We start from the raw sequence: 24,625 nt of genomic DNA, 5'->3' as shown, positions 1-24,625 counted from the left end.
TTAACATACAAATTAACCCTTAAGTAGCTGTACAGACGTTAAAATCATCTTATACCATGATGTTAGGCAGTATTTTATATGTGTGTGTATATATATATATATATATATATATATATATGTGTGTGTGTGTGTGTGTGTATGTGCAGTAATTTGTATTGAAGCTGCAGTGTCTGATATTTACTCAGCCCAATATTAAACCCAGGACTCCATGGTTCTAAGACTACATCATTCCATCAAATGGAAATATTCCAGATCATTTCAGATAATTTATTGAAACTGTAAATAAATATAAATATAATATTGTTTGTGTTTGAAAACAGTTTGGCTGCACAGCATGAGTTTGCACTGGCTCACGATCAGGTCAGTGAGATTTGAGCATAACAACTAAACAACACTTAAACTGGCTGTAGCAGAAGTACCCAGATTCTTTACTGAAATAAAAGTAATATTACCACAATCTACAAAATAAAAGTAAGTATAGCATTCAAAATTTTATTTTAAAGTAAAGGAATATTACCAATGAAATGTAATTAAAGGTCCTTCACAGAGTGTTATTATTGGATTATTCTTAAACAGCATTTTCATTTTATAGTTGATAATGTCTTGGATGAAAAATCTTAATTTTGCAAAATAACTAAAATAAATGTAGTGGTGTAAAAAGTACAATATTTCCCTCTGAACTGTCGTGGAGTGGAAGTATAGATTACTAGAAAGTAGAAATACTCAGGCAAAGTACAAGCCCCTCAAAACTGTTCTTAAGTACAGCTGTTAAGTAGGCCTAAATGTACTTATTCCCTCCCTGGAAACTGGTCAATATTGATATTGATCCACAAAGAAAGAAAAGGATCAGTATAAAATATGATAGGGCAATCACAGAATCATCTATTTTTGAGAAATTCAAAAATAGTTTGTTGTTCTACAAACAGGCAGGACCTGTATTAAATAGACGAGTCACACAAGAAGCATCAAGCAATCAACTCTTTTGTAATGTCCAATGACGCTGTGGAAACGGATCACCTGGATGTGGCTGATGCTGCCCCCTGATGGTTGCTTCATATTCTGCAGTCAGGGTGATAAAGACGTGCACAAATATAGCACAGTAGTAGAGGAAGTAGAGTATCCAACAGTGGCGGAAAGACAATACATTTACACAAACACTGTACAATTTTGAGGCATTTGTACTTGTGTTTTTTCACATTGTAATCTTTAATACTTCTACTTTACTACTTTGCTAAAGGAAGCATTATACTACACATTACAGACACATTTCCATATAGAACATATGATCATCTTACAAAATATGATACTTCTTGTACAGATTTAACAACCCAACTGTATACAAAATAGTTATAGCCTAATTTTCTCCACCTTAATTGCAACATTAATAACAACATTACAATGCTGCTTAAAGGTTATTGCTTCTGTTATAATAATAATCCAACAACATAATATAGCTCATTACTTCTTGCTCATTATATAAAATAATATGAAAGGGATAATTTGCATTGTGGGTACTTTTACTTTCTTACATCCCTGGGATCCAGGAGCCTCTTGAGATCCTATAAAACAATTCAATGTTACTGAGTCTAAGTCACAGACAAAAACAGAGAACTCAATGCAGAACTTATCGATCAGATGTCTCACAATCAGTACCAGTGCAGCCGAGGCCACCTCTTTTATTTGCCGTCGGTTCATGGTCTAATGTGTGTGTACTTTGAGGTCAGAGGTTGACGAGAGCCCCTGATGTAGCCAGTACAGTACGATTTTGAATTGTTTTTCGTCACTTTTTGAACTGGTTCTGATGGAGATTGTAAATAAGAATGACTTGGATGAAACAGTTTAACTGTCACCTGCATGTCACGTTGTGCTATGCAACTTCCTCATATTTTGCAGCTTTGACAGATTTCAACGGTCGCCTGCCCCATTCTGGAAGATAAACAGATAAAACAACCAATAGTAACACGGGTTTTCAGTAATAGGACCCGCCTCTACATGATGGACGTAAGTTTAAGCCAATCAGTAGCCTGGCTGTCGCGCCTCCCAACCAGAGACGGATTTCCGAACCAAGTGTAGCAAATAGCCTGTACTTTGTTTACGTCCCGTTGGTTAGCTGACAGCTGTTGTAGCGCTTTCCCCACACAAACAGCCGTGTCTGCAAGCTTCTGGTGGGTGTCCGGTGCTTCGTAAACTTTCGAACGACTATCCTGGATGTCGAGGATGGGATGTTTTGTTGAATGAAGGGGACCCGTTAGATGCCGACAGGAGGATGAACTCCATCACCGGTCGGGTTCTCGCCATCCCCGCCGCCTCTGTCACCAACTCTGGAGCTTCATCCTCTCGAGCCTTACATGTAGAGCTCACATCCCAGCAGGTAAATGCAAAGCCCCTGAGCTCATGTTGATACCAACTGCATTCAAATGAACCCAGGAAATCGTGGACCGGCGGCCTCAGTGTGTTATGTACTAGTTTGCAACGTCAGTTACAACTGCTGCCCGGAGAAACACGGCAGGCCTGTCAGGCTAGCTAGTTAGCTAACAACTGCTAAGTTACAGTTAGCTAGCAGGAAATAAATGTAGCCAATTGGACTGACAACCCAGACACTGAAATCACTTGGGCTGATGTTGGGCATTTCTGAGCTCAACTTTTTCGGTGTATTGCCCTATTTTGACCTTATATATCATGCTATACCTTTAAAGGTGTAAGAAGCTATTATGCTGCTGCTAATGGTAACCTAACTTGGCGTTATGTCAGCACCCAGATGACAGCTCAGTTGAAGGGAAACGTACATATGTCATTACAGTGCTGGTGTTTTGTCTCAAAGAGCTATTTTATTGTGATTTAAAATGTCTAGATTGTGTAATAATGTCATTTATACTTGGATAAGTTGTTGGATTCTTTGGAAACCTGAAAATTGTGTCTTCTATTCATTCATTCATTCATTTAGACATGTGACAAGTTGACAGTTAACTTCAGTCCTCTTCAGGAAACAAAGCAATACAGTATGTTGCACCACATTCACTGCAAAGATGTTAAAATAAGTTGACTTAAGTAAACAGTGAAACTCTAAGTGCAACTCTAAAATGATCATGATTAAAAATCTCCTGTGCAAGCAAAACCATGTTTTCATCAAGCTGTCCTGCTGGGTTTTGCTACCACTATTGGTGGGTTCATCATGTGGTTGTCAGTGACACAGCATGAAATTCAGCCTTCTCTGCTTTGAATGACCTACTCCATATATTGTAGAAACTGATGGAGAGAAAAGTAAAAATTATATTTGGTGTACAATTTAATTTATTCTTGCACCAGTAAATCTAACTCTTTGGGACTTGTCCTTTGTGTAGGTGTATAATTGCATTAGATGGACGTTTAGATGATATCGTTAGTGTGTGTGTGTGTGTGTGTGTGTGTGTGTGTGTGTGTGTGTGTTGATTCAAACTGTGTCAATAATTCACTAAATGAAGTTAACATATGCCATTCTTATTTATATAGGTTACTAATATTATGCTACTGGCCCACTGCCTCACAGTATCACATACAATGAGAGCTAAACTCAGGAGAGATGACTTGTGTTGGGAGTTTCTACTCAGTATTTGTGAATGTCTTATGAGGTTTGATCACAAACCTGGTATGAAAACTGTTATTTTTTATTGAATAAAAAAGAAGCCATACCTTCAAAGTTGCAGCACTTACAACCAAAGTCCCCACCAATCACAAGTGATGGGTTTGAGCCTGCTTTGATTCACTGGTCTCCTCAGGAAAGAAGAACATTTTTAAGTATAATATATAGAATTATATTGGGATCAGTTCTTTTAATTATGTTGTTCTTATATTTTGTGAAGAAAGTCAGTACAGTAGTTTGTGCAATATAAATATGAAGTTTGTTATTTATTTTATTCCAAAAGACGAAGGTATGGCCCAATTGATGGTATACAGTGATAAATACAATAGGTGTGAATTTTTAATATTGAATAAAATAGTCCAGATTAGTCAAGTGATCCGTAATTGGAAATCCTGATGATTATTTTATTATTTAAAGAGATACTTTGAAATGTTATCCGCTTAATTTGACAATAGGTTGAAATACTTTACTGGAGGATGCTTCTTTGATATAATAGCAGGATGGACAGCACTTAGCGGGCAGTTGCTTAAGTAAGGAAGTAGGATATATTCCAGGTCTTTTGTATTAGACCATTAGATTAACCTAGGTGTCCCAGAAAAACTGGAATTAAGTAAACCTTGAAACAGAATTAATGAACTCAATGTACAGTAATGCCCGTACATCCATTCTCTTTCGAGTTGTCGTTTCATATCAGTTTTCTGTTTAGAGAATCCCCTCCATTTGAAATTTGGCTCTGTTTCACTAAGTACTTTAAGCCAGAGCTTAGATTTAGTTTGCTCTGAAAAGTTTCTAAAGAAATGGATTGTTTGTGTGTTACTGAATTACAGATATTCAACAAAAGGCTTGTGACCAGCTAATCATTTTGTCACATACCACCATCAGACGTTCTTTGATCATTTTATGACATGTGGTCAACTAATGCGGAACCTAACTTTGATCTTTGTCTGAACTTGTAGTTAACAATCAAAGAGGAGAGGCTGACCCACCATTGTAGTTTTATACTGTACATGTACTCACAATCATTCCCTGTGGTCCACATTAGCCCACTTAGAAATGTACACTAACATTTTTAAGGGGGTGGGGGGGTTTAAAAGTCCCGTGTGGAACAATCACTGTTTTTGTTTCTGGGGCCCTTAATCTTAAAGGGAATCCCATGACTTAGATTTAGTCTCAGTATGGCTGCAGGAGAGAGAAGCCGGGCCTCCAGGTCAAGGGAGAAGTTGTGCTGTGGTGACATGTTTGTCTGAGGCGGGAACTTGCTAGATGCCTACTCTGTGCCTCGTGTGTGCCCATACACACACACACACACACACACACACACACACACACACACACACACACACACACACACACACACACACACATACACACACACACACAAACACACACACACTGCTTTTCCAGGCATCATTTATTTTACAATGTTTCTTATTAGATATTATACTTTTACTAAAAAGTAGAGGCTTGTGGAGGCAAGTCTTTAAATTTTGAAATAACGCAGATGTTGGTGGATTGTCTGAACTGTGCTTTACTGATATGCTTTAAGATGAACTGATATACTGACCTCTGTTGTGTATGGAAAGTCACATGTTTATAAATGATGGCTTTTCTATTGGTGTCTCATTGTGATTTGTGGATTCTTGGATAAATCACTTTAGCTGATGTTCATACATTTCTCATGTGACTGTCATGACTGACCATGCCTGACAAGTTAACCGGCCACTTAGTTGTACCATGAAATTGTGATTGTCACAGCTGGTGTTGCCTCTGTGCCTGAGAAATAACTGCTATTTCTGGCTGGTTCTGGTTCTGTTTTTTGTATATTATACATATTTTATAATATTTATTCTCTATCTTTCCTCACTCTCTCTCCATCTCTTTCCACATCTTCACCTGCTAAACAGAGACGATTGCGTCATCTTCGGAGCATTGCAGCCAGAAACATTGTCAACAAGAATGGTTCCCCACTGTTGGACACATACTTCACCCTCCACCTCTGCATAGGAGACCGCATATCTCGAGGTCAGTGTGAGCACCCATCCCACACACACCTGCCCACCCTCTCACTCCTCTGTGTGAGAGCTGACAGTGGGTAACATTTCATGGTCAGTTATCTATGACCTCAGATGTAATAAATACATGCCAACTTTTACTATACACACAATATACATTATAGATCCCAGCACTATGTCATCCAAAAGGAGTATACTAAACCTCATATAAACTAATGTAGCTACTACGTGATCAAAAAAGTTAAGGTGGTCATGCCAAAAATGATCTGGTATCTCAAACCAAAGTATGATTATCTCTAACAGGGAAAACCACCTTAAAATAGAAATTATATACTATTGCAATGATTTTGATACAAAACTTTGTATCTACAAACACAAAATCTGTATCCCTAAGCTGAAAATGTTATCAGATGACACTTCAATCTGGGTCATGGACACAGAGCCAGTGAGTGACTCTGTGACCTCTGTGTTGCCGTGTTGTTGTTTTTTTTTTTTTTAGGTAATCCATTCAGATACTTTTTTAAATGTGTGACTCCTGTGAATCAGGAAACACACACATAATCTAATACAGTTACCATGGTTGTCGTCAAAATATCCTCATTGTGTATGGAATCGTTTCCAGACTCTCTTACTCTAAATGACATGACAAGTCTTGTGTAACAGTTTTCCAGCAGAAACTGGTTTCAATTCACGAATTTAAGCTTTTTTAAATGATATTTTAGGGGAGATTTAACCCAGTTAATGATGCATGTGTTTGTTTTCCTTCTTTTAATCAACATTCTTTCATGTTTTTTTTTTTTAGGTTTTTACAAGAGTGAAGTCATACGAGACTCACTGGTGAGTATACTGACATAAACCTTCAGACTCTTAATGTCTGCCTCCTGGGATTGGCTCAGGATGTTGTCATTACCTGCGGCCCGCTGTTGCAGTGCATGCTAGTGCACTGGTCATTATGTGCGGTGCCATAATAAAGAAAGACAAGCTTCCTGTATTTCAGATGCCAAGGCATTTATACCTGCTGCCTATGTGCCAGTCCCACATGCAGCACTTTGGCATTTGACTTGAAATGTCACTTAAACTGGTTTTCAAACATCACAATAACAGTGATGCGCTATGAAACATGCTTCGATGAATAAAAAGTTAGACTTGGAGCTACATGAATTAAATATGATATGTGATGTTGCCTTGTGGAACTCTCTGACAGTTAACAGTACAGTATGTTGCTCCACATTCAAGCATCAGTCAGTTTCTGCAAATGTGTAATTTATATGACATGAATAAATGTGTAAATTACCTGAAATTACTATGTGATATTTATGGCCGTTCCCACGTCTACTTACAAGGCAGATGCAGCTTCACATGCAGCTTCACATGCAGCTATAGAAGCAGCCAGAGATAGCAAGCCATTAGTGTCAGGCCTGCTGCCTAGTCATGAGCTGACCTAAGCTGCTTTCCAGGCATACTGTTGAGTAACCTTGGCAAACAGACTGTAAAATGCACTTCTGTCATCTGTCAGCCCAGCTTCCTCCTGATGAACTTTACGTCCTTGCTGACATTCGTTCTCTAGCATTCTGTCTCCTTCCTGTCATCGTTCATCCAGACAAACGTTTCTGCTCCGTCTTCCTGTTTTCATTGTAGCTGCTATCCGTTCTGCTTCCGTTACTGACTCTGACTAGTTCTGCAGCCCCTAGGCTTTTGTAGATTGTACATTTGTCACCAGCCCGCCCTTGAAAGTGACCCAAAGACCAAGAGATATTCTCTCCGATAGAGGGAAATTGTATGTAATTGAATGATGTAAACGGCTACAGTGCTTTTTAGAAATAGTACTCAGTGCTGCCAGTCTGGTAGTTCAAGGGCAGAGAAAATATTGTAGAAGGGATCAGACTGTAAGGTTAATTTAGAACAGGATGATTCAATTACTCTTTTATGGATAGAGGTCACATTATAGCATTTGTCAGAGGCACCACACAGTTCTGCTTTCATGCTTTGCTCCTTGCCTCCTCTGCATACACATAAAAAAAGATTCCCGGTCCTGTTTTGCCTTTACTTGTCTGTCATAAGAAGTTTAGCTGTTGTTTTATGTATTTCTTTGTATGTGGGCTGAATTTCAAAGTCATTGTTGGGACTGTTTGGACTTATGTTTACGACTAAAATTAAATAATCCACTGATTGTGCTGATGAGCTATTATGTCAAATGTTAACCTACTCTTATCCTCATGTGTATGTGTGTGTTTCTTTCAGAATCCAACTTGGCGGAGCCTGGACTTTGGCATGCTGCCAGACCTTCTGGACACCTCAGTGTCTTGCTTTGTGGTGAGGATCTGGGGAGGACAGGAGGAACAGTATCAGCTCCTCATAGAATGGAGGGTCAATCTGGATGGCCTCAGATACACAGGACAGCAGGTCAGCAACCACACAGTATACAATTCCTGTTTGGTAGGAAGTGAATACAGAATAGGGAGCTACTTTTTAAGTGATCAGAGAATAAACCTATGAATCCCATTTTATACACATGGTTTGTTTTACAGTATTTTACAATTGTTTTTGCTCAGTTTTCACTGTTTCAATTTGCAAAACACTCACACAATAAGTTTATCAGAGTATCACAACATTGTTTGTTTATCACTGAAGAAATATTTTAAAATCAAACAGTTTCAAGGCAAAACATCAACGTCAAAACAGTATGCAGTTCATTATACAAAGATTATACAAATAGCAATGAGAACAAATATGCAATCTATGCAGGAGTCAACATTTGAAATGATATAGAGTAAGAATTGCTTTTAAAAATGTTCATTTTATTTTTTTGTACATTCAGTTTATTGTAATATTATGTAGTTTAGAATCTGACTTCACGCTACAGTAAATCATACATTCTTAACAGACAAAATGTGATTGTACTTAACTGCATCAGTTCTATTTTAACCACAAAGTTGGTTTTTATTCAAGACACCAAACCTTTTTTTCCATCACAGTGAAGTTATACACTGTTCAACATAGAATATGACTATAACAACCACCTCCACTACTGTAACAGATACTCAATAAATTACAACATTTAGACTGTTACAAAAAGCAAGAAATACATTTCTTTTTCCATTTGTTTCATACATTCACTATACATTTCAAATGTGTGGAGGTTCTGAGGAAGTAATTAGTAATTATCTACACAAGTTCAGCATTTTGTCTTTAAAGGTACATGCACATTGAACATTGAAACTCTGTTGTGAGGACTGAGCCAAAGCACTCACAAAGTACACTAAAAGAAGTCAGTGTTATTGCCATTCTTTCACAGTGAGACTATTTTCAAAGCTCGTAAACAGATAGCACAGTCTTTCATTCACATCCAGATGCCGACTATCCTTTGTTCTCCTCGACTCGGTCTGCACAGTGAGCCTCTACTGCCTTGCTTTGTCCACAGATTCGATCCAGGAATCCCAATGAGATCATATTTGGATTGAATGATGGCTACTATGCAGCTGACTTTGATCATAAGGTACAGCCTTTTGTCCATTTTCCAGAGCTTCTGCATCAAAATGGAATACCTAATTCTAATCTCGTTAGCTTTATTTTGGCCTATGCACTCAAACGCTGACATGTGGCTGTTGCAGGATCAGTCGGAGCGGAAGAAAAACAGTCTGCTTCAGGTCGACCAGAGTTCAGTCAGGAACTCCTACAGCGTTTTTTCTTTGCTCAGGTAAGATTCATGCCATACAGCAGTATTACATCATATTATCATTTCAGTAGGCCTCAGTTTTCAACCATTTCCTATAGAGTCATTTCTCTCATGTGCAGTGGATTTCAACTACTTACAAAGAATGTTTACAAAATATTTAGTTTATTTTAAACCACATGTAGTGTCTTCTTTCATTCTTTGCATTATTGGTCATATTATTCGACTTCCTGTTATTTGTGTGGCATTTTCATTTCGAGTATTTGTTGTCCAGCAGATGGTGCCACAGGAAAGCCAACATTTAGACCTATCACCAGGGAAGCTCTGCGGGGCTCCAACTTTATTTAAGGCTGAAAAGCCTCCAGTCCACATTGTATTTTCTTTGACACAATGAGACAAACTGTTTATATATTTATATGGAACCTTTCAAGGAGTTTGTCCCTATTAAGGCCCCTAATCAACAGGCCAGTATCACACTTGGGATTGTGATTTTCATGCGAATGAAATACTTGATGATGTTGAGTGTAATGGTTGCAATACAAATTTACACCACAAGAAGGAGACTGGGATTTTCTGAGTGACTTGCTTGTTAGTAGGAGAACCTCAGTACAGTAATTAAGAGCTTGAGACGACACAGAGCAGAAATGGCATCTGTTGACAAACATACACTCGCTGTTGTTTGTTTATATTTAGTTGTGGTAGAATGTAAACACTAGTTTCAAAATCACTAGGGCTTCCCCAAGGGAAACCCACTGTTAACCAAATCCTGATCACATAACAACATAATTACACCCAGTTTTGTCTAAATAAATGTATATCTGGAAGGTTCAAGTTAGACGATGCCAAAATAAGATAAGGATCCTGTCATTAGGAGCATTCTGAAGGCTTCAGCTAACATTTTCCATCCATAAGAATTAGATAGGGGGATATAAATACGTCACAGCCCTTTGATGCGTCAAGAAAAAGGAGTTATACCAAAGTGGGCTGAACTATAACAGTACTCCTTCATCTAGACGTGGTCACGGTGTATGTTTATGAGAGGAGACTATTACCTCTCCAGCAGCTTGCAAGAAAAAAAAAGCTCAGTTTGAATCATAACTTTTATGTCCCCTGCTCTTACTACTTCTATTATTGCAGCCTTCCTCCAAATCCTCTTCTTCTGTCCACACCCAGTGGGACTCTGCGGAGTTTAACACACTTACATTGATCCCCCTCTTCCCTCACGCTGCTCTGCCTGCAGCTCCTCACCCCTGTCAGAGTTTTTCCTTGGCTTAGTGAACTCATATGCACATGGTTTATGATAATGTACTCTAGAATGATTCATCAGATATCATACACTCCGACAGAGATTATCCTCCCACCCCCTTGGTATATAACCAGATATTTACCACTTATTTTCTGACCTGTAGAGCTCTGAGCTCTCTTTTACAAAGTGTATTAACTTTCTGAAGCATTCAGGCGCGGCTCAGAAACTTGTTGCACATGGAAATCTCTGCTTTTGTTATTGCCTCAGCTGCTTGGTTGCACACATTGGTAGATTACATACAGCATTCATGTTTGTATGCCATTGGCACTGCTCCATGCTCGCTGCATTATCATCTAGTGGGGTGAAAAATTGTGTTCTCATTTTGTCACTTAATTACTTCCACCAAGGAGTTTTCACCTGTGTCTGTTTGTTGGTTTGTTCGTGTTTTTGTTTATTTGCAGGATTACGCAAAAGGTTCCGAACCGATTTGCACCGAGCGTGGTGTAGGGATGGGGCATGGGAAGTGGAAGATTCCATAAAATTTTGGTGTGGATCTGGTTACAGCAGCAGATCCAAGAATTCTTTTTTTTTATCACTTTCTTCAACTTTTCCAAGGAAATAATGTCTGTTTTTTTTAATGTAAGATACTAATCCATATAAGAAAGTGCTGAATCCACATAACACACAAAGTTCTATTTTTTATTAATAGTAAGTCACAGCGCATGTGGCACCAGCAGCATTTAGGAATGCATCCATCAGTATTTAATTTAACATGCAACTTGCACAATAACAACAGCGGTTGCGACATAGCAACGAAGCATTTCATTGAGCTGTAGAGCTGTATGAATTGTATAATGCTGACGTCATCATTTCACACAACAGGTAATAAAAGCACACAGCTATCTTGCATAAGGATTAAATACAATAAATAAATAAAGCTGTACTTGAGAATAGAAGATGTGTAGGATTGTTTGGCTTGGGTGGAGGTATGCGCTCTGCTGAGTGCCATTCTAGTTCTTATTGTCTTCATCCTTGTCTAGAGAATTTGGAGGAAATGCCTTTTTTTTCCTCCAAGAACAGTGATGCATGTCCCCAAGGGACACCCACAGTGTCAGATATTCTCACCCAACTCTCTCCCATCATGCCTTGGCCCAGTGCAAAGCGTCTTTCTCAGCACAGTGCTTTAATGGAAAAGGATGAGAGCTGCTTTGCTAAGAATGCACTGATCTTGATTAATGACGGTAATTTGTCAACAGATTCACAGTCTGTTTTTCTGCCTGGCTCCGGCTGACAACACCCCTCACTTGTGTGAGTAACATGGTGATGTGGGCTAGCAAACACAACACATCTCAGATGGAGAGATGAAGAGGGAGCGTACAGATCATCAATCAGCAAACTGTGAGATAGAGGTTGAGCCACATCTTACAGGGAGCTGGGCCCCTGCCTGCCTGGGTAGAAAGAAAGCCAAGACAGTGACGAAAATGATCCTGCTGTTCAACGAAGCTGCTTTTTTCCCCCTTTTGCAGAGACAATTAACACAGGTTCAGGTCTTCCTCAGCCCCCCCAGTTATGTTTCTATATCCTACCAGAGAAAGACTTGATGTGTGAGCAGTAAGAGAGCTAGGAAAACCTGATAGGACTGGTGGTAGAATTCACTTCCTGTCATCATATGACTGAGCTGCATGTTCCACTAGTTGGATATAAACAAAAAGAAGAGGCTGGGAGAGTGGGCGCTCTTCCACTTTATAATAGTTAGAGGCGATCTTTTATGGCCTAATGTTTTTCTGACTATCACATGGAAGTGGTGGGTAAGTGGAAGTATTTCAGTAGCCCCACAGTCCTTACTCATAACTTAGTGTTTATAACATCAACAAAACTATTGTGGATGCTGAATGTTGAACTTTCAGGTCTATAGTAACAGTCCCATGTGACACTTGTTAAACATTCTTGTGGCACAACTTTCACAGTTCAGCAGTGTGACATTGCAGATTAAACCTGTCTCAAACTTCTGGAGCCTAAAGGGGAAACTTTCTTTTTTCCCCTCTATGATCAAAGCCATATGTTGCCTATGTTTCCTGATTTGCTTGTGTATGCTCCTTAGTGGAGTACGTTTGTATGTACAGTCTGTGTCAACAGAAGCAGTGCGCTGTGATGCTGAAGCTCTGTGGGGGGTCTTTCATGCCCTAGAGGCTGTTGAAGTTGTAATGCCTTCCTTCAGGTAGCCCCAGAGGTCTACTTGCCTCCTGGTTGGACGCCGCGGTCAGAGCTCTCAGCCGCAGGTTGTTGTTGTGGTCCCGTGCTAAAAAGGCAGCTGGACTGGAGTATATGGCTGACCCTGGGGTCTCAACCAGCAGCGGCCAGGCTACAGAAAGAAAACTGACTTCCTAAGCTTTAAATCACCGTGCCGATATGGATGTGAATGCTCTTGTTTTCACTTCACACCTCTGAAGTGGACTTCAGAATCAAAGTAACACCCATATATAATCTAACTTAAGAGGTGGTCTTGGGTTGTTTTTTCAATTTAGGCAGAACTTTATGAAGTATTTACCCCACTGTCTGTCTGGTATTTACACATTTTTTCAATCTGAGATTACATTCTCTCATGGTTGAGACCTTAGACACGTATTTTTCCAGCTTGTCTGCCTTCCATTCCCACTACCTGCCAAACAATTTCTTATTATCTGTATCCAGCATTGCAGCCTCTTTGGTACTTGCCTAGCAGTTCTGCCTCATGTTATCTCAGCTTGTTGATGTTGGGTTCATTCCGTCCTCCCTTTAAAATTATACCTCAGCTTAAAATTAAGTCTCACGCCTCAGCCGCTTTTTGCGTTTTGTAGCCTCTCAAACAGAACACAGTTGGCTTTGACCAACAGACATTTATAATAGGATTTTGTATTTAAGACACTATTTTGTAGCTAAGCCTTGTCATAGTTTATTATTTGGCTTACTACACAAGGCAGCTTAAGCAACTATGACTAACAGTTTTAGGTTTTTTGTGTAAGATGAGGACAGGGAGCTCACACCGGGGACCCAAACTGCTATAATTATCCAGAGAGTGTGTGACTCCTTTTTGACCCTTTGGAGACCGAAAAATATCTTTACTCAACATCTCCTTAGCTTTCCTGCATCTCTGTTGTAGTCGTCATGTAAACATGGCTTATAGCAACTCAGCAGGTCTCCACAAAAAAACATCTGCCTGGAGGAGTGCATATGCAGACTCGCCAAAGAGAGTTCACTCCGGTAATCTTATCTTCCATTCCATGTATATGCAGACAATGGGGAAGTGAGGTGAATAGCAAGTGGTTAAATGTGTTGACATTCTTTGGCAATGAGATACAGACAGAATTTACAAGTGTTGTTAGTAGTGCTTTTCCTGCTGTGGTGCTGTCTGCTTTGTCCTTTGCAGAGGTGTGATAGAGGGACATTATCCTTAATTTGTCGTCACAGAATGTCTCGGCGCTTGTTTTGAATTGGGTAATTGGCCGCCCTGTTCGCCCTGCGCTGTTTGAAAAATGGTTGCTGGAAATGAATTCAGCACAGTCATTAGTCCCTGGGCTTGTTTCCTCTGACCCAGGTTTGTTTGACAAGTGCATTGGGCACACTTGCATGTGATGAACAGCTGGAAGACTGGCCAGGTCACACAGTGTTTAATACATTCAGAATGCTGCTTTGGAAAAAGGCCATTGTTTATGTTTACTGAATTTGAACCAGTCGATCAATTTCCTGGTTCGATCACTGATTTTTGACATGTGGCAGCACCTCTGCTGTTTTGCTAAATCCTACCCACTGCCTTCACTTCATTCCCTCCTGTCACACACAAATGTTTCTGTAGCTGAGTTAAAGTATCCGTCTGGAAAAAAAACGCTCTACAGTGATATGGATAAGAAATTGAAGGATTGTCTGCAAATGAAGACAGAAAGGTTTCACGGGACCAACTTCAGCTGCTATGTATTCATGTGAATTGGTATCTTGTCATTCAAACCTCCCTGTTCAAGAGACAGTGCTACATAAGGTATGTAAATGTGGTTGAATTGATGCTTATCTCTTATTTTGTCTCAGAAGAAGAAACAATATGCTCCCAGGTGTCTTCCTCAGATCCTCAGGTCTTTCTCTTGCTTATCTCTGTAAGCCAAATGAGACATCTGCATTTGCTGATTCCTGCACAGCACTGATTGCAAAATTGCAGATTGTTGGACCACAACACAGCATGTAAACCACGGCGAATATTTATTTTACGATAATCAGTAGAGGTAAATGAACAGAAAACCGTAGATCTGTGTTGCAGAGGCTCCCAAATCTATTGCTGTTCAACTGAGAGGACTTTTAAAAAGGGTCATTGTTTTTTTTAATTTTTATTGACTTGATTGTTAATTCCTATTTTCCCTATTCAAGATTTTCTACAGGAAGCCTTCTGTTTATCAAAATATCTTGAAGTTTCAAAAGCACAAGTTTCATCTGACACCCCTGCAGGATCTAGAGCCACAGTCAAAGGAGCAAATGTTATTGTTTTTCTGATGTTTATCGCCATCAGGGGTTGAGTGCACAGCCTCAGTCATAACTTCCCGCAAATCCCTCGTGGCAGAGTTGTAAAGTACCGCTCATGCGTTGGAAAAGGAAAGTTGTCATGGCTTGTGAGAAGGCGATCTCTGGACAGTTGCCCAGCGATTAAACTGTTGTCCCAATGAGGGTGTACAGTGGTAAAGCCCCCCTGCCCCCTGCTGGTCCATAGGTTGGGATAGAGCCTGATGGGCAGGCGTTAGGCCAAGACTCTGGGAATGATAAGGGGGCAGACATGCGTGAAAAGGAGAGAGGAGATAACTATTCTCACCTGGGGGAAAAGGCCATATCAGATTCTCCCAATGCAATCGCCTAAACAGATGAAGCTGTCAAAACACATTTGCCCTGATGTTCCAAAGAACTATCTCCAACTGCTATCACTGTCACCTCAGACAGATTAAAAACGAGGGCAAAAAACATGAAATGATCTTCCCGTAGGACTCCTCCCAAAAGATCTATTTACGTCGTCATAGAAATGATTTTTTTCTGGGTTGGTTGCCAGAAAGAGGCAATAATATCCAAAGATGACTGTGTGAGTTTCATAACAAAAAAGCCCCCTAGGATTTGTAAAATGACCCCACCAAACTGGAAGCCTGTTTAAAAGAGCCTCTTACACTAAATCCACTCAAGAGGCAATTTCTTGAAGACTAAAAGCAAGTGCATATGTAAGGAAAACCCTATTCACATCACCCTCATGACCCAAACCACAATCTCCTCTCTCTGTCTGCTATAATCACTGTCTCCAATTTCTGCTTGTGTGTTATGAACTCAACTCGATGTGGTTCAGTTGTTGTATCACAGACTAGTGAGTCAACACTGTTAACTGTTAGTAGGAAGAAATAAAGCAACGAGCATCCGCATCTTAATGCTTAATAAAGCTTCTGAAAGTGAGCTTTCCATGTCTGGCTTGCAAATACCAGTGACTCAGTTTAAATTGAATAGAATCTGTCTGGTCTAGAAATATAAAAGTTCATTACTAGAGCAGGAAACCACTAATCTTTACAGGTATTTTAAATGCAACAAAGCATCATCACGTAACACTGTTGCCACACCTGAAGGTTTCAGAATCATCGGGCTAATGTTGTTCACGTATCCTGCGGCGATGTACTGTGCATTTTAAGAGTGCAATGGTGGAAACATGCTGACAAGAGGAGCTAATCACATCTCCTCTGGGGGCTCAGACAGCTGAGCCATTCTTTATCCATTACTGTGCAGTCCAACTATCGTGACATATGGATGGCATTGAGACATTTAGCAAGAAGTGGATGATCTAACGCCAGTCTCACAGCATGACTGCTAATTCCCAGTTCCGCCTTTTGTCTGTCCTCTGTAACTCATTCTCACCATGTGGGATTGTTGTTGTTGATGGGTTGTCGGTGTCCCTCGGGTTGTGTCGAGGAAGGGTTTGTCTCTTTGTGTGATGGAAATCTTGTGAGCTAATGGAAGAAGTATCGGGAGACCCAGATGTCTTACGCAGAAGCATTTATTGAACCTTGGCCAATGAGAATAGAGATGAGCAATACAAGTTAGCACTGTGTAATGACACCTCCTGGTAACCCATATTTAACCTGTTACTCCACGTACTCACTACATGTCCAAATGAAGTTATTCTTCTTGGAACCACGTCACATCCATATATGTTTGAAGGTTCTCCTGGGTACCTAATCCTAAATATTAAACCAGATTTTAGCTAAATAATGTTGTATATCTGGCCTACTTAGAGAAGACCTTTGTAACTAATTGACCCTGAGACACTGAAACCTTAATTATATTCCTTGTGGATGTGCACACGGACAGCTGCAGACACTATGGAGGCACAGTTGTTCTTATTATACTACTTTCTATTCTGCTTGGAGGATGCATGTGGAGTTGGTGCCCTTGTGGTCACAACAAATTGGAGGTTAGATGGACTAGCCTGACTGTTTGTTAGTTCTACCACCGGAGGCTCTGTCTGTCCTATCTCTAAGAGTCTGTTTCGTGACCTTGGTTTCTATGGCAACTGCCAATGGGGATCGGGCAGCTGTGTCTTCACAGCCACACTAGAGATAAACTATGAACTGTTGTGTGTAGTGAGTGACCAGAGAGTGACCTGTGTGGAAACACTAAAGAAGGACAAATTCCTTCACACTCTGGACTTGAAGAAAACAGATAATTAGCCCTGCGATTGATGGCAAAAATAATGCACTGGCTTGTCCTTTGTGTACTGGTGTAGCTGTTCCCTATTTCAGTAATAACAGTGACACAACATTTGGAAATAGGCCTCTGTCTTTGTGGCTTCAGTTAATTAGTTGTAGGTTTGAGGGTTGTCTTCCATTTTTTTCAGACCACTTTTCATCTCATGTTGTGGTTAGATTATTAGAAAATAATAGTGATTAAACTTTTGTGGTATTTAAGATGTGGTTTGTGGTAATCATGACTTGATCTGCCTGGCCTAATGAACTGTAGACTTTTATTATTAAGAATGTTCTCAAAATTGTGTTTGTCATCTTTTGTTTGATGTCAAAGCCAGTCATTAACTGTTACGGTTTTGAAGACTCAGCTGTCGGACGACAACAACCACGATCAACCTCAATAAATGAGAAAAAATGAGGAGGGATGACAAACACACTATACAATGACTCTTTCACATGAGGACAGTCATTTCTTCCAAATACTCACTGTAAACATCCAAGCTAAATGAAAGGAGTTGTTTGCAGTTTTCATTCAGCCAGTCAATTTAGTGACCTCTTGGAAACACTGTTTGAACATGGGGTTTTTCTCTTGGTCCAGTGTCTGGTGACAGTGATGTGGATAATGACTTTGTTCTCTCCTCCTCCTGCAGGCTTCACACAGCACAGAGAGCCATCAAGCAGAACCAAGTGACAGTGCAGAAGATTGGGAAGGAGATTGAGGAGAAGCTAAGGACGACAGCAGCCTGCACAGAGCGGGTGAGCACAGTCACCCATCAGTAGCAAATGTGAAGGCATCAGCAACTTACCTTTAAGTTATCGTCAATGTTTAGGCAGCGTATCTCCTTATCTTCAGTAGCAGTCGATGTTGTTTCATCAGCTTATGCTATTGTGAAAGTATATGTAAAGATGCTGTGAATTTCAACACCAGAGAGAAGTAATTGCTGTGATCAGCGATAAGAGATCTCTTGTCTTCTACACCAATAATAAGCATCAGCTGACTGTGTTGTGCTAAATAATTAACAGGATTTAAGAAGCTGTATCATCTAAATCCCCAGATGTAATTGTAATGTATATAATTATACCCTTTCGGCAAATATTATATCTTTTTGTTTTGATAGCTCAACTGAAAAGTGGAGAAAGAGCAACATCCCACCTGCCTAAATGATAACATTTTGACCAAAATCCACTGTTTATGTTTCCACCTCTTGTCATATCCTCGTCTGTGATCCAAAGCAAAAGCAAGAAAGCATATTTAACATTTTTGGAATTGGCAGCCACACAGCTGTGAAAACGAAGCACTGATCCCAGGTTTGTCATTGTGTTTATTGTAAACATTCACTTCAAAGGGCGTCCTCTCTCTTCTGCTGTTATAAAAGCCCTGAGGCTGTGACACTTTGGTGTTTTCATCCTCCAGGTAGAGTCGTCTTTGTAAAAAGCTTTTTGCTGGTCACAGGATTACATACCTTAGATTCCGAAATTCATTTTGTCCAGGTGGGATGTTTTTGTGTCCACACAGTGTTGTATGAGAGTATGTGTTGTATGTGTTTTTGTACAGATAGCAAATTTAAAGGTTTTGAGTGCCTCTTTAGACAGCTGTTACAGCTGTTGCTTTCCATCATGCTCTCAATCGGCTTTTCATATGGCTCATTTTTTCTTTTCCTTTCCCCAGACTTCACCCCACCTATTAAAGCAGCTCCACTATAGCCTTCTTTCGCCTTCCCACAAAAACATTGAGGCTCCATTCTTTTGCCACAAAGGATCTCTTTCAAAAACTTGTCTCTGATATTTCCCCCTCAGTGAAACATTCATTAAAACCCCTTTCAGAGCTCACATCAGCTAATAAATCACATAATCCTCGTCTTCTACCTTTCTGTAAAAACCCGGCAGCTTGAAGTGAGTGGAGCATTGTGTGGCTCTTCTAAGGGTTTCCCTCATTGCCTTTGGAGAGCTCTGTACAATCCTTCTGTGCGCGTCACAGTGAGCATGGATCAAAGGAGGACAGAGTGGAGGCCACCAACCCCAGCGCATGGCCCTTTCACCCTCTCACCCCCACTCTGCCATTAATCTGCTGGGCTATAACATGCTCCCCCTACGCTTGCTGCTTATTTACTCAGCTGACCCACTGCTGTTTGATGTTCAGTAGGAGTCAGACAGGCCCTGATGGTGGGTTAGAGTCTCTCTCACACACAGACTCACATGGCTGTGACCCACTTGTCAACTATGCTGCTCAGTGAAAGTGTAGGAGGCTCATGGTTCGTGCCAAAGCCAGTGGTGGTTAACATGCAAGCATCAGGGTACGACACATTGCAGCGATGGAGGCTCTATCAGTCTGAGGCTCTCTGCGACTGATACCCCGCTCTGTTTTTGCCACAAAACCCTCAGAAGTCTTCAAGAAGAAGCATATCTGTGGTTCCTTAGATCCTGGCTACGATCACTATCAAAGCGTATGCGTGTGAGAGATGCCACAGTCCCTGCTTGCAAGCTACAGGATGAATAACAAGGCTGAATCTCTGTTACCCTGTGAGCAAGTTCGCTCCCACCCATCTCTCCAATATCCATGTCATTTTCTCCTGCGTCTCTGTTTTACTCTTCCAACTGTTCAAACTCATTCAACTGTTGTCTGTCATCAGCCACACAGTTCTCAAACGTCAGCTCTTAAATCACTCTTTAGATGTTTTGGAGTTGCTCTATCTGTTCATCCAAACTTATCATTTTTCATTGTATGGTTCTGTTAACGTCCAATCTCTCCCCTTCCTCTACTGTATACCACATTCACATCCATCAGTCCATGAATCCCCTGTGCTGTTCCTCATTAGATGGTTAGCCCACTGCCGGCTCCCCCCTCTGCCAGATAGAGACATGAAGCCTGATGAAGGGACACCCCATAGAGAGGGCAAGATGTTGACTAATGACCTGCACTCTGATGCTGCTGCTGGTCAGGGAGCGTGTGGTGAGAGAGACGTCTGTTGAAAGTTGTGGATATATAGAGATAAAAACAGATACTCATCTGGAGTGGATGGAATTTATTGTGGTCTCTCACCAGGGTTCGGGTTTGAGAGTTTTTGTGTGTCCACACGTCTGCATGGTGTTATAACCTTTAAACAGGGAGGGCCCTTGAGAGCAAGCTCTCTTTTACAATGACGCTCTGATTACAGTACATATAAAACAATACAAGCACACAAAGTTACAATATACATAAGCACATAATACAACAAACAGGCCAAGGACATTAACGTAAGGCACAACGTTAATTCAAAGAAAACACATGTATTCACACTGCTCTGTCTTCAAAAGGGATTTAAATTGATTGAAAGGGATTAGTTTGTCAATTAGAATCTAGAACAGAATAGACTATATGTATTGTCATTGCAGAAGTGTAACAAAATTAGATTTTGCAGCTTCTGTACTAGATGCTAGAAAAAACAGACAATATCAAATAGGGCCACAAACCATGGTTTTTATAAGAGAACGCTCTTTCAATTGATGACCCGACAAGAGTAGTAATGTTCTTTTCAGTGAAACTCTCAGTAAGTTTTCCAGAAAACAGCATGCATTTTGTATTATCTAGTTTAACAGTAATTTAAGATCTGTCTTTGCTGTACGGCACAGAAATCAACATGCGACAGAAGGTGCTGTTGTATATTAAATTGCATCATCCACGCACAGTACTGTTTTTCTTAACCTAATTAATGTATAAAAATTGTGAATCAAAGTGGTCCTAGAATATAACCCTGTGCCACACTTTTGTTAACAGTCTTAAAGTTGAATAGATAGCCATCAGCCACAGCAGCTTGGGTTCTATACTGAGATAATTTGCAAACCCAGTTTTTCATCAAATCCAATACATTCTAGGCATTTCAAAAGAATTTGATGATCAACAGTATCGAAAGCCTTAGTTAAAGCAATAAAAAGGGTGACACAGTCCTGCTTGTTTACTAATGCACCAGCAACATCATTCAAGACTTTCAATGCTGCCGTCACAGTGCTATGTCCCAAACTAAAACTTGATTGATGAGTTTAAAATGGGGTGTTGAGATAAAAATGTTCTCACCTGACTGTTTGCCGGTTTCTCTAACACTTAAGCTAGTAATGGGAGTTTGGAAACAGGTCGATAGTTATTAATCTCATTGGACTGCTTCCTTTATGCAAAGGCAAGACATAGGCTGTCTTCCAAAAGGCAGGGATGCTTTCTGTTTCCACAGTCAGATTAAAAGTATAAGTTCAGCATTCATCTAAAAGTGAAGCTGCTAATAATAACACCGTTGGCTGTTAGTGATCAGCCCCAGTGGACTTTTTTTGGATCACAGAACGAAGAGCCTTAAACACTTCAAGATTTGTAAAAGATGCTTCAGTGAAAAGATCTGGATGTCAGATTTGTTTGCCCAGCAAGGCGCACTATGATCTGAGACATTTGGAGGAAATTCAGCATTTTCAGATATATGACCTGATGAATTAAGTGTTCACTGAATGCATCACTTATATTCTTTCCAAATAAGAAAGTGCTTGAAACTTGAAGAATTTCACTGAATAAGGATGATTGCCAATAATTGGATGATTCAGTTATTTGTGCTCTGTTCCAGGCAGCGTCCCTTTCACACAACATCATGTGTCATGATGTTCTAGTTTTAGCTCCACCCTACTTCATACAGTTACAAATAAATGCTAATTCACATTCTCCACTCGTCCACAAAATCAAATCACATAGTGTCCTACTCTAAATATCTGTGACTACCACTACTGCACTTTACACACATTCATAACCGTGATAACACATTGTTAATGTCACTGCCTGCAGCAGTTTAAAAACACCATGTGTTGACACCTGCCTGATTAGATGGCTGCTCAGGTTAAAGTTGGGAAGCTATAATGTGATTTCTGAGTTCACAAAATTCCATGTACTAATAAAATTATAGGTCTTTTTCATGGCAGCCATTTTGACTTGTTATTAGGCAGAAAAGCATTAAAGAAGTAGTTGAACAGTTTTGGGAGATGCCCTAAGTTGCTTGCTTGCTGAGAATTAGATGACAAGATTTTTGTCCATTAAATATGAAGTTGGATCAAGGGCCAGTTAGCCTAGCTCGGCATAACAGCTAGCCCGGCTCTGTTCGAGGGGGAAAAAATCCTTTCCTTGCTTCAGCTTCATATTTATAGAGAGATATGAGAACCTCTCATCTACTGGCATCGGCAGGAAACCAGCTTATTTCCCCAAATTGTCGAACTGTTCCTTTGAATAACATTCATAACGACTGTGTTCCAGATGACCCAGTAAGTCATGTCAGTGAGCCAGCATGCACCATACCAGAGCTGAAAGTGCAACACACAAAAGGAATGCAGTCATCATTAATGTTATTTATTACACATCCTCCGTCAGTGCTGTGATAAGTCAAACAGGCTCTTAATGGTGTAGGTTGCCCAGCTCTCACAGGTGCAACAAAACTGAAAGGTGAGCGAGGGGACGTCAATCAAGAACAGTCTGTACGGGCAATAATCAGGCAAAATAAGTGGACACCTGTGTTGGTGGACCTGTGTTTTGAAAGACCTTTTAATGTATCCATGGAGAGATGGGGTTGTGGCATCAACAAAAAGTAATAAAATACAGAGAAAAATAGTGTGTGACATAAAAAAGATGTGACAGATCCTTAACATAATTTCAACCTAGGACATCCCACCTCCCATTGTACACCTTAGACAGCTCCAACTAAGACACCCTGATTACATCATTATTACTCTGTATAAGAAAACACACTTTACTAGTTGTTATAGCAGGAGAAACCCAGTTGTAACTAATGACATAATGATGGCTCATTTAAGTGGCCCTGGAGCTGTAACACCTGAATGGAATGCAGCTCTCATTAATGATATTAATCACATCTGTGAAATGCTCTCTCTGGCTGCATGACGAATATAATCAAAATGCTGTAATATAAATGCTTAATACACACTCATGTGCAATGATAGTGTATACGTATCCTTCCGGTCCAGCTGCCCTTGACCAGATATTTGGAGTTAGTGCCACTGTTAGTCCAGGTTTGACACTCAGCCTCATCTCCTCATATCTTATCAGAGCATCTGCTGGCATGCTAACAGCCAGAACTCCACACCGGTTAACTCACTGTCAGACATTCCCATGACTTGAGCTCATTACTAAACCAGCAACACTGATCTCCGGGCTCAGTGAGATGTTTTGGATAGTGAAATCATTCTCCATCTTTCTGGTCATTAGTTGCCGACAGTGGATTCTGGATTAGCGATGGCGAATATTGGCTCAGTAGATACGTATTAAATCAGTGCAAAATGGGATCAGCCTGAGATAACATGTCTTGTTTTTGAGGGAGCTAGTAGGAATTTGGGGGTCTTATTAAAGAGCAATAAACACCAAAATTGCTGTAACCACATACTAAATATTTTCTTTCATCTTCTTTCTCTGTTTTCTCTCCATATCTGTGTTGTCCTGTGGTTGCTCTGAGCAGAAGAAAGAGCGGGAATGCATGCAGCTGCGTATAGCCGTGCTGCGCAGTGAGCTGCAGCGTCAGAGGAAGGCGCTTGGCAGGGAGATAGACCTGCGGCAGAAGGAGAGGGCACAGCTTCAGAAGAAAGGTAAAGCAAATGGGATCACACACAACAGGTACACTTTGACTAATGAGCCTGTTAACACCACATTTGTGTTGTATTCCTTTCCCAAATGAAATTGAGGACGGGGCATGAACTGATCTTTATTTTGATTTGTTTGTGTTTTGAAGCACACACAACACTTTTAATAGTTGTAGTTTTGAAGATGACTTTACTCAGTGCCGATTGATTAATATAGTGCACAAGGTGCAGTCAAAGGAATGATACAATTACTCTATAGATTAGTTTAAAAGTAAAATATTTCTTAAAACTTTTCCTACGCTAAATAATTAAAATAGTAATCATGCTACATCAAATAACAAGCCACTGAGCCAACAATATGAATGTTGTGTGTATATATATATATAGACAAATACACATAAAAGCATGTATTGATTTATGTAGTCAGTGCACTAAATCAGTGTTTTTACCCCCCCAAATAATTGCTAGAGTTAACATGAACACATTGATGGTAATAAGAATGGAAAGCTTGAACATGTAGTGTTGCTTCAGAATCAAATGAGATGGTCTGTGGGTCCTTCTGTAACTCATTTGGTTGTCTTTTATGTTGCTGTCATGTTTTTGTGTCAAATCCAGCTTATATAAGTAGACTTAAAATAATGGTCAAAACACATGCAGGAAATTGCCAGCTCGTTTCATGATCAACCACAAAAGGCTGTTTCAGCCACTAATTGCAAAGTGAACAGAGGATATTGTTATGACATAGTTGGACCATAA

The 24,625-nt window shown here is 40.1% G+C and overlaps 1 protein-coding gene across 1 annotated transcript in view; it reads left to right on the top strand.

The window, feature by feature from the left end:
* Nucleotides 1-2,044: 2,044 nt before the first annotated feature.
* Nucleotides 2,045-24,625, top strand: part of uvrag (UV radiation resistance associated gene) — an 86,118-nt gene continuing 63,537 nt past the window's right edge. The window contains exons 1-8 of the mRNA XM_056397153.1: nt 2,045-2,371; nt 5,524-5,641; nt 6,434-6,468; nt 7,873-8,034; nt 9,053-9,127; nt 9,243-9,328; nt 17,929-18,034; nt 23,749-23,875. Of these exons, the coding sequence (XP_056253128.1) occupies nt 2,267-2,371; nt 5,524-5,641; nt 6,434-6,468; nt 7,873-8,034; nt 9,053-9,127; nt 9,243-9,328; nt 17,929-18,034; nt 23,749-23,875 (814 nt within the window). The 5' untranslated portion in view covers nt 2,045-2,266. The remainder of the gene's footprint in view (nt 2,372-5,523; nt 5,642-6,433; nt 6,469-7,872; nt 8,035-9,052; nt 9,128-9,242; nt 9,329-17,928; nt 18,035-23,748; nt 23,876-24,625) is intronic.

Source organism: Seriola aureovittata, chromosome 15, assembly GCF_021018895.1.
Source record: "Seriola aureovittata isolate HTS-2021-v1 ecotype China chromosome 15, ASM2101889v1, whole genome shotgun sequence".
Classification (NCBI taxonomy): domain Eukaryota; kingdom Metazoa; phylum Chordata; class Actinopteri; order Carangiformes; family Carangidae; genus Seriola; species Seriola aureovittata.
This window is presented reverse-complemented; position numbering and strand designations above follow the sequence as displayed.